Source organism: Rhinopithecus bieti, unplaced genomic scaffold, assembly GCF_001698545.2.
Source record: "Rhinopithecus bieti isolate Rb0 unplaced genomic scaffold, ASM169854v2 scaffold_7062, whole genome shotgun sequence".
Lineage (NCBI taxonomy): Eukaryota > Metazoa > Chordata > Mammalia > Primates > Cercopithecidae > Rhinopithecus > Rhinopithecus bieti.
In genome coordinates, this window is record NW_016805328.1 from 165,207 (window position 1) to 175,594 (window position 10,388).

General features: G+C 35.7%; 1 protein-coding gene across 1 annotated transcript in view; it reads right to left on the reverse strand.

Annotated features, from left to right (window-relative positions):
- Positions 1-30: 30 nt before the first annotated feature.
- The window catches only part of ATP11C (ATPase phospholipid transporting 11C (ATP11C blood group)), a gene marked incomplete at its 5' end in the record, with an annotated part of 106,355 nt that continues 95,997 nt past the window's right edge, over positions 31-10,388 (reverse strand). The window contains 2 exon segments of the mRNA XM_017872191.1: positions 31-1,306; positions 10,128-10,281. Coding sequence (XP_017727680.1) covers positions 1,244-1,306; positions 10,128-10,281 — 217 coding nt within the window.

A 10,388-nucleotide genomic window follows, 5' to 3' on the forward strand; every position in this document is an offset into this window, starting at 1 on the left:
AAAAAAAAAAAAAAAAAAAAAAACTAGCAGTCAAATAAATATGGTCATTTATATCCAAAAAAGTATGTGTTTAACATTGAATTAAGACATTTCACATTTATGTTTCAAGTGAGCTAATTAGAAGGCTAAACCTTCCTTCTAGCTCAGCTAGTCAAGGACTTTACCAAGGTCAGTCTCATGGTTTAGAGTTAGACCATTTCCCTGTCCAAGTTAAGAGACAACATTCATCTTCACAGAGTCATGGCTCTACAAGCTGAACCACTATTTTGGGGTGGATCCTTCCCCCTTTCCAAGTTGGCCAAGTTTAAGAAAAAGCACTGCATATATGCACAAATGCTATCTCTTTCAAATAAAAACCATCAACAGTTTAAAATAAGCTATTTTTCTTCCTCTTCACATAAAATTATAAAAGGCTGATGTTCAGAATGACCTTTATTTTTATATAACTATGGTTTAAAACCACCTTATTGCAGATCCCAGTAAAATCAACACTGGAAAAATCTGTTTATTTCCTAACTACTTTGAGGGGCTACTAAGTGATTGGAAATGTTTTATGCTTTATTTTCAAGTCTAGTAGGCTTACACCCATAAGTGGGGTTTAATTCAGAAGAATAAAAAATAAACAATTTTTTTCTATTCCCACAAAAATACCCATAAGTTAACACTTTCCACATAAGCGTTCAAGGTATTTTTTTGGCAAGAATATTCTACCAAGACATAAGTAGCACGTGGGTAAACAGAAGGGATTAACTATTTTGTCCGATGCATTGATACTATTTAGTCCTTCTGTATTTTCAAGTATTCCTTATGTACTTTTGAAAAAGAAAATTAAGATGATTATTTAGGAGGAACGAGAAATGTGATCCAAATAGTCTATTTCTTCTGCCAGGCAAAAAAAGTAATATTAGCAAAATCTATTCATTCTCATTGCATAACTTCTACTTTATACTATTGTATTTAAATCCATCCACAAAGTTCATGGGTTAAAAGAGAACCCATTTGGTTATATTATTCTATCTAAAGCCAGAATTCTAAGTATTCTTGCTTTCAACTTTCATATAATTCTTAACTTACAGCTTTGGCCATAAAGGCTACTTACAATAATTGTAAATGCTTAAGAGAATCATTTGGTATTTTAATGAACATTTATTGTGAACTCTAGACGTGAGAGTGGTTTAGTGTGTTGCATATCAAGTATCCTGAGACGGTAACTTTTTGTAGTTGTTTCTTCATGCTTTCTTTTTTAGCTGTAACCACTGTCAGTATGCTTGTAGGACAATAACATAGGCAGTTCAAGATTCGGATTCTGAAAAATGTAAAATATACAGATTTAAAAGGCTTATTTTAATAATGTGAAACCATCTGTTAAGCATTTTCAGAAATAAGTAGTAAATTTTGTTATGAGAGTAAAGCAACTGTCTTAACAAAGTGCCAAGTTTTATTCACATGCAGGGGAAAAAAAGAGTGGCATTATAACCAGATTTTAATCCTTTCTTCATTTGTCAGCTGAATAGATTCAGGCTTGCTTTTTGCTTTTGGATTGTTCCAGGGTTCTCCTAATACTTTCTACCTCTGGGATTATTTACCATAGCAGAGGTTTTGCTTGCTATGATCCCTTTTCCTCTAGGCTGGGAGGTTCTTGAAAACAGGAACATTTTATTCACCTTTTATCTCCAGCAGCTAGTATAGTGTCTGGCACACAGCAGATACTCAGGAAATGTTTGATGAATGATTAGATTACTATTTTTCTTGATGTGTTAATTTTGACAGAGGAAGTCTGAAGATATATCCAGCTTTGGAAGATTATTGTGAAAATATTCTTCCTTTTTACTGAAAGAAGCACATTTCCCCCTACAATATGGAAGTCAATTTTCCTTTTGGTAGATCATGTATCTATGAGTCAATTGATTCTTCTGTTTTTTTCTTATGCTTCATCTTTTTGAAAGAGAAACTATGGATATTTCCCTATCAAATTTGTAGATTCTTTTCTGTCCTCTAAACATCATCAAATGCTACGATCAGGATGGTGCATGACAGACAAACTGATCATTAAGTGTAAGTCAAGTATGTTAAGAAATGGAAGTCGTATGTCAAAACAGGGAGCCTGATTCTCCACTCTAAAACTCAATCTTTTTGAACCTGAGTAGTGGAAGGTCTTAAGTAGTATGCTATTTTCTTCCCATTCTGGGACACCTCCTTTGCCATGGTTGGACTAGAAGTTCATCAGAATATCTTCCATTTCTATTTATGTTCCACATTCTCCAGAACCGCTAATACATTTTCCGGTAGCTCCGCAGGGTCATGGCGACTCTAACCAAAATAAGATTGTCATTCATATTGAGAATGTAACTCACATTGAGGAGTTAGGTAGTTTCCTTATTAACCAAGGAACAAACCAGATGCCTAAACTAGCTGCGAATTATTGTCCTTGGAGGAGAAATAATGTCACATGAAAATCTATTCCTGGAAGAAATAACTACACTAAAATAAGAAAATTGTTTTAAAAAATACTTCCTCAGTTCTATGTTAGATGTTGAAGGAGATAAGGCCCTGGAGAGGCCAAAAGCAATAGCGGTGTCTTCTATCCAGCCCAGTCCCCCAAACCACAGACGAAGCTAAAGAGAGCAATCCAGGGGGATACAAAATTAGCCAGAAACAATATAGCTAAAATGCATCACACAGCTTACAGCAAGGCAATCTGGGACAAAGGGGTCAAAGACTTTGAAGGGTACTTATGAAGCAGATTTATTACTAAGGGAAAAGATACACAGGTAAGTTGTTTAAAAATGGGTAAAAGGATGCTAACTGTGGTAAAAATGAGTCTGCTTCTAAAATAACAGTGCAGATGCAGACTGATGAACTCCAGGAAGACAGAAGAATCAATGGATTCAATCCATTAATTTAACTTGTATTCTTTGCTAGAGGGTGGCAGAGTCGACAGCTGTTGAAAAAAATGGGCCTATGAGGTGGACTTGCAATTATTAGCTTCAAAGTGAACTAACCCACAATTTTATTCGTGATGATCATTAATTTTTATGTGTGCATGAAAGATGGCCCTGCGCTAAGCTGTGTAGAGTTGTTTCTAAGCTGACATAGCTTGGAAGCCTTGTTCATGAATTACTCTAAATTCCTATGGATGGATAAAAGACCTCCAGAGGTGTGGGTTGTTAAAGCCCCCCTGAAGGAAATACAGACTACACATAAAGGAGTCATTCTGAGTTCAAGGGTCCCTCTCATGGCATATCAATTCCTCCTAAATATTTCTGGGGGTAAATCAAATACATTACAAAGTGAATTTAATCATTTTCTGGAAACATTATTATAAAGCATTTTATATCATTAGGCAAGCATCCCCCTGAATGGCTATGAAAGATTTTCCCTCTGAAAGTTGAAACATTTAGCTTGAATAAAACTTGACATTAAAAAAGTTATGATTAGACTGGTTCATTGATATATATTTGGAGATCAGACATTTACAAGGACATAAGTGTATACAGTACCTGCAAACACACAGACACAGCACATGAAAGTACAAACACATTTAGTTATTTTCACACAATTCCCAAGAGAACATGCAATGCTAAACTGGCTTGATATTATACAGATGCAATTTTGGAATATTTATTTTAATTTTCCAAATGATTTTATAAATCAGTTATATTTCCTGATCAATATTAACAAACATTTTCACATGATGGCCTTGCCATCACAACTTGCCCCTTACAAATTAAATATGCTGTATCAACATTTGGCTCTGAAAAATGTTTAACATTTTATTTGAGGAGCTTAGCAAATTTTAAATGCATATTTCCCCATATTCCAAGTAATGCATCTTTATATTTTTGCAAAGAAAATTGTAAAGTTCACCACACCAACAGCAGAGAAAATTTAGAGAGTGATATTTTCGTTTTTTCTTTATAATGCTGTTAATCTGTTTTTTTAAAGCCAGCCCATTTGTTTAACACTAGGTACCTGTTACAATACATTAGATTCGTCTGAGAATGTTCGTAAAAGAAGAGGTCTGACTGAAGGTCTGGCGGATAATGAGTCAGATGCCCTTCTACAGCTCAGATTTCTCTGTAATAGTGAGGCAAAGATACTTAAAGCATGTGAAAATTGGTTAACCTACCTGGTGATTATATATTTTAAAAAAAAAGGTAAAAGAAAAAATCATTTCCTATAGACTACTCCTCTGACCAAAAGTACAAATGATTACACTATATAGTAAATGTGTAACATTCAAATGAATACATTCAAAGGCCTAAGAAAGTCTCCAACTCGAATTGTTTTTGTGGTAGAAGTAAACAGACAACAGTAGTATGTGGCAAACTTGGGTTTTTGGAATGGCACTGATAAGTAATATGGTAAGATGAGTCAATATGGTTTGATTAGTAAACCTTACCATCCTTTTGGTGAACACCTCTGAGAGCTGTGCCGGTGCTGTGAGTATATCAAACAAAGAGAAATTTGTGCAAAACATTCCTGTCCTAGTGAACAGACTAGCTCTAACACGCCATGGCTACTGCATACCGTGGATCAATGAAGACTACAGACCCACAGTCCAAGCTTTTAAAAATTACTTCCTCTCCAGTGTGACAATTTGGAAGGTGAACACATGATTAAAAGAAAATGACAAAATACTCTAAGCATCAATAGAAGATGTAAAATGAGTCATGAGAAGTAATTTTTCATAAAGAATCAGAAAATGGTGTCAGGCAAATGAGAATGCAAGCAAGTTGGTACATTAAGAAAGGAAATCACCTTATTCACTCCAAGAGAAACTGTGATTGCTGGAAGTTTGAGAAAGCATGAAGATAGTAGATGTTCCTGAGGAAGGGAGGCGTTTCGTTACCTTGTTCACAATTGCACAAAAGGTGGAAAATTGCAGTAGAAAAAAGAGAAATGCAAAAACCAAAAAAAAAAAAANGTAAAAGCAGAGTCAGAGATAGGAATAGTCTATTATTATGTGCCAACTACTATTTCTCTACATATCAATTTGAAATTATTTTGTTAATGGGAAAATTGACTATTTTAAATAAAATAGCTTTAAAATATGCTTCTCGTTAAAGTAAGACTTATCTCTAATCATTAATTCACTATCCTACATTTGTTCAAAATCCATTGGTCAAAGAGTTATGTCCAGGGTCCACTGCCAATCACCAATCTATCTTGAAGTAATTATCTCCCCTATCCAACTGTACAGATACACTATGAAGGGACTGACTGCTCTTAAGAAGTTGCAGGATAAAAACCTAATCAAAAATAACAATGAGAAAACATTTGGTGATATTACATTTCAGTCCCATTTGCCTCTGACCAATGCTTAACTTCCTTTCTTACAACCTAATTTGATGGTTTCCCTGTTTTTCCTACAGAGTCCTCTTTAGAAAGATAGGCTAAATTTTACCTAGGTATTATTTTTTTTCCCCTTAAAACACCCAGAAAAGTAAAAATGGATAAAGTTTAACTAGCAAACCTAAGGTTATTTTTTTTCCTTCTGATTCTGTGCCTGAAATTATAAGGTAATTTACAGACTCAGTTTCGGCATTGCCCAAGCAAAACAGAAGATGAATGGTCAACAATGTGGATGAGTTGAACAACTCTGCTAATAAAGATTACCCATGTTGTCTACTTAGTGACTTAAAATGGGCTTTGTAAAAGAAACCAGCTAAAGTAACATATGTATACAGAAGATTCTAATAAACCATTAAACTTTTAAAGGTAAATAATTTATTCATGTTTTGACAACTATGTTTTTTCTTGTTTTACCTTAAGTGAAGAAAGTTGGTGGAATGAAGAAAGCTGGTAGACATTGGTAGAATGCAAATTCCCAATTGATAAAGCTAGAGAATATTTAGATTCTGAGAAAAGATTTTAATTGTTTCTATCTTCTATTTTATGGGCAAAACCCTGTGACAAGATTAGCATGATACCAAGTTCCCCACCCCGTGTTTAATGCACAAACCTATCTATTCAAGACTGCAACTGTAAGCACGTTTTGGTGTGCTCAAAAACTTGTATCCAACCACTGGAGATAAAAGTATTTCTATGAAGCAGAAATACTAGGAGTTAATGGATTAGGTGTTAAAACTACTTTATAAAGGAAATGAAAGTACAGAAAGCAGGAGAAAGCATGGAAAGAAGAACTAAAGCAATAAAAAAATTGATAGAGCTAGCAATTGGCAGTGGGGTGGGGTAAACAGGAGATAATGAGCTAAAACAGAATGAAATTTCCACATTCCTTTGCAGTCACCTAGAGAGCTTTGACACCAGCTCAATTAGCAGTATGTCAAAGAGGCCGATGGATAAAGGCCCATCTCAACAGCCACGACATTAGGTTTAAACTTTATTTTTGTCTAATCCAGCTAACAGGGCTATTGCCCTCTGAACCCATGGTTGTATACGACACTGTAAGAATCATAATAGTAATCATCATTATTATAATGATTAACTATATTCTCCAAAATTTCCAAAGTGCTTTCTCTGGGAATTTGGCTCAGACAGTTGACATTCTTCCCTTCCCTGTCTGCCACTCTGAAAGAGCTCTCTACATAATGGAATATTTCTTCCTGTTTGTGCTGACATCCCATGCTAAGCATGGCCATGTTGCTGGGTACAATCCCATTAAATTATAGTCTTCCTTTGTCTACCTTCGGCAAAGTTAAGCCTCCTTTTTGATTGTGGTGACTTACACAAGAAAACTTCACATAGGATATGTGGAAATTACTCCATTGGAAATGTGAAATGGTATTTGCTACTTGGCCAGAAAGTCCAGGTATATTTCACTGATTTACAGACAGCCAATGACTATGCTTAGGGGGGAAACAACTTTTGAAATACAAAAATCCTATAATTGAACTTTCCTTGAGATGTTATCCTGTTGTTTCACTGTTCAGTGCTCAATGGTAGTTTCATCATATACCATCAACAGCATTGCTATGCAGCTTTGTCACTTCATAAAGCTAAAGAAAAACTCTAGGATTCTTAACAATGGAACTTTGGGGAAAAAACTTAACCTCAGTGCTAAAAATACAGCTGATGGATACATGGCTTAACTATAACCCTTGAGTTAAACAACTGAGAGAACCTATATTTGAAGATACTGGAATTCTTTCTAATACTAGCATCATGACAGAACTCAGTTGCAGTGGAGGCTGCCATACTAGCGATTTTACTGGAGGTTTCAGGAGGTAGTGATTTGAAATAGCTCAATTGTGTTAAAACAAGCCATATCACTGATTCTGCTATTCTGTTTAATACCTGCTTACAAAAGTATTCCATATGAATGCTCCTTATAACTAGAGTGAGAGCTCCTTGTGAGCTAGGGCCACATCTGATTCATCCGTGAATTACCAACACCTAGTACAGTAGCTAACTCATAATGGGCCCTCAGGCAAGGTACGCTGAATTGAACAGAATTCAGCATAAGGCTGCTCTTGTAATTGTGAAATATAAATAGCTTGGCTTCTTTCTCAAATGCCAGAGACATTTTCACTACACACTGCTAAGTCCCCTTCTCAAAGCAGCTGCCAAGACCCACATAAGAATAGCACTGGCAGCTGACCTGCCACATTTCTGGCTGTGTGTATAAAGTGTCCACGATACTTATTGGTTTAAGTCAGGGATTCTTCTACTCTAGGTAGAGACACACATTTGACCACATCGGGGGATCTATCAGGATATGGGGCAGACCCAGTATCTTTTGCCTCTCTTTAAAATGAGGCCAATGTCTTAGCAAGGAATACTGAACAAAGTAGGAAATCACACAGAGTGTCAGACTGTTGGTGACTGAGCATGAAGACTAAAATATTTGGGGGAAAGTAACATACTCTTTCTCCCTTATCTTAGAAGTTGGCCTCCGCCTCTTTGATATAGCCAAATAGGGCCTTATATAAACAGATGTGACTTATCAGAATAGCCATGGCCGCCATGTTGCAGTAGGCCTTTATGCATTCATATTGCACTACTTTGCTCTTGCATTTTCTCATAAGAAAAAAAAAAGAGGCAGCGCTGCTGAGTGCCCACAGCATGTTGCCTCATTTGCAACTCTTGAAATCCCGCAGAGTCTGAAAAACCATTTAGCCTTTCAGACATTGGATGTAAAGAGAGATGTTCATCAGCAGGTGGTTCAACAAATGTTTATTGGTTCAACGAGGGTAGGAATAAATGAATGAATGATTGCATGAATGAAAATGATTATGGAAATTTTCCTGGTTGTTCTAGCACATCAGCATGCCAAGCTATAGCACAACACTAGAATTCTTCCTATGCCAGACATAACCCATAACAAATTTCATGCTAAACCCCTGCCAACGGTCTATGCTGCTAAGTATGAAAGGACGCAGTCCCAGAACTCCATACTTTCAACAGAAGTTCAGAATCTGTTCGTGTAAAAAAAAAAAAAATGCTCTAAGTCTTTATCTGTGACTGCTTAGTAGCATCCCACAATTTAATGGTCTATGTAAGAGTCACCTCCAGCCAATGTCTAACTTTTTAAAGAGAGGGCCTAATAAGAAAAAAGATGGTATGTTTGAAGGTTTTGTTTTCTGAGATATTTCTATAATCTTTAGACCACGTAGCTGGGTGTGAGCCATTATTTAAAATGAGTTCCATTACCTCAAATAAGAGACATATTTAGAATCACTCCAACGTATTCTCCCAAATAAGGAGGATGGAAGAGCAACTTGGAAATCCTTCCCTGAAAATTCTCTATTATAAAAGCCCCAAATCATTTCTTATTGCAACATAGTTTATTTGGTTTCATGCAAACTGCCACTTGAGACATTCTGGGTGGTCTGTTGTATCAACCTGTTTTATCCCTATTCAACTGATATTGAGACATAATCAGGTATTTCAATGCAACTTTTCCATCCTAAAACACCAGACTAGAGTATAGCAGTCATAACTAAGCTAACATTACTGTGTTCAGTTCCAGCCCGTAAGACATGCAGAAGCTGGGAGTTAAGAGCAATTCTGGCCAACTAACTATACACTGACTGGCCTTGTATATGAAGAATCAATGTACCCTATGACAGTTCTCTTTTTTTTTGATTGGGGCTGACACTGACTTGTAACATGAAACCCCTCTTTTACAATTCTAATCACTGAAGGTTTTCCTACTCTAATCATTTCAGATCCCCATGTCTATCTAATATCAACCACTGGATTCTATCAATTCAACAGGCAAAAACAAAATCATGATGTAACAGTTTTGTAGCTAAACTGGTTAGCAAATTTATCAAATAAGTCAGGTAGTCGTAGCTTAGAATATTACCCGAAAATACTGCCTTGGAGGTGCTACAAGATCTAGTTGGTGTCAATATGACAGAAACAGTTTTGTTTAACAAAATCAGCTACTGTTGGCAGGAATATGACATATTTAATTAGCCTGTTGGTCAAAATCTGCCAAGAGTTTTATTTTCCATGCTCATCTCCCTATTTCACTGTAAAGACTTTTTAAAAAATGTTTAAAAGATATCATAATGAGGCAGCAGAAAAAATAACTTCTCATTCCCACAGGAAATTTACAATTTAATAGGAAAATAAAACACACTCATAAAACTATTTTGAATTTTTATGAGTGTGTTCCAGAGGCTAAGGATGTAGAAACCACATCCAGGGAATTCTCTTTGGTTCAAATATACTGCTGGACAGACAGGGCTAGAAGCAACACAGAGATTAAGCAGCACTATAATTAAAGGAAGGGGAAAGGTTTGAAAGAGGCAAATTGGTGTTATCAACTGAAAAAAATCTGCAAACAGCCCACAGGGAAATTTCTAAGTTTAAAGCGAAAATGTTGGTGTGGAAATTCCTGGTGTGAAAATTCTAGGCTAAATACAAAATAAAATAATTTTTTCCTTTTAAAATTCCATATGGAGCATAGGAGATACTCCATATGGATTGCTGAAGGTCACATAGAACACTATTAAGGAATCTACTTACCACCTGCATTGGATAACGAAGTTTTTACTATACTTTTTATGCAGAAGAAGAAATTAAGTGATGAACCTGTAAGGAGGGGTTTAACATGCTGTAACTAATGTAATTTTCTAAATCAGGTTTTTAGCTCATGGCAGGTATTGAGGCCCCTTCCAAAAATCAGGTTATAAGATAAACTTAGTTCTTACCCTGGCACTTCTTCTTCTTACATTCTTTAATACTATCAGAAGAATTTCAGGGAAAAGGCTGATAAATATTAGAAGAACTATAGCCAACCATGTGGATACAGAAGACAGCATTTGGGCAAATACAAAATACATTCTCTGTTGCTTGAGAAAAGGCCTGAAGTGGAAAGAAAATACATGATGGAAAAACAAATCAATTCCTGTCATATGAAATGGATGTTTAATTAAAATGTCTTTTGTATTTAAAAAGAATCTTCCTTACAT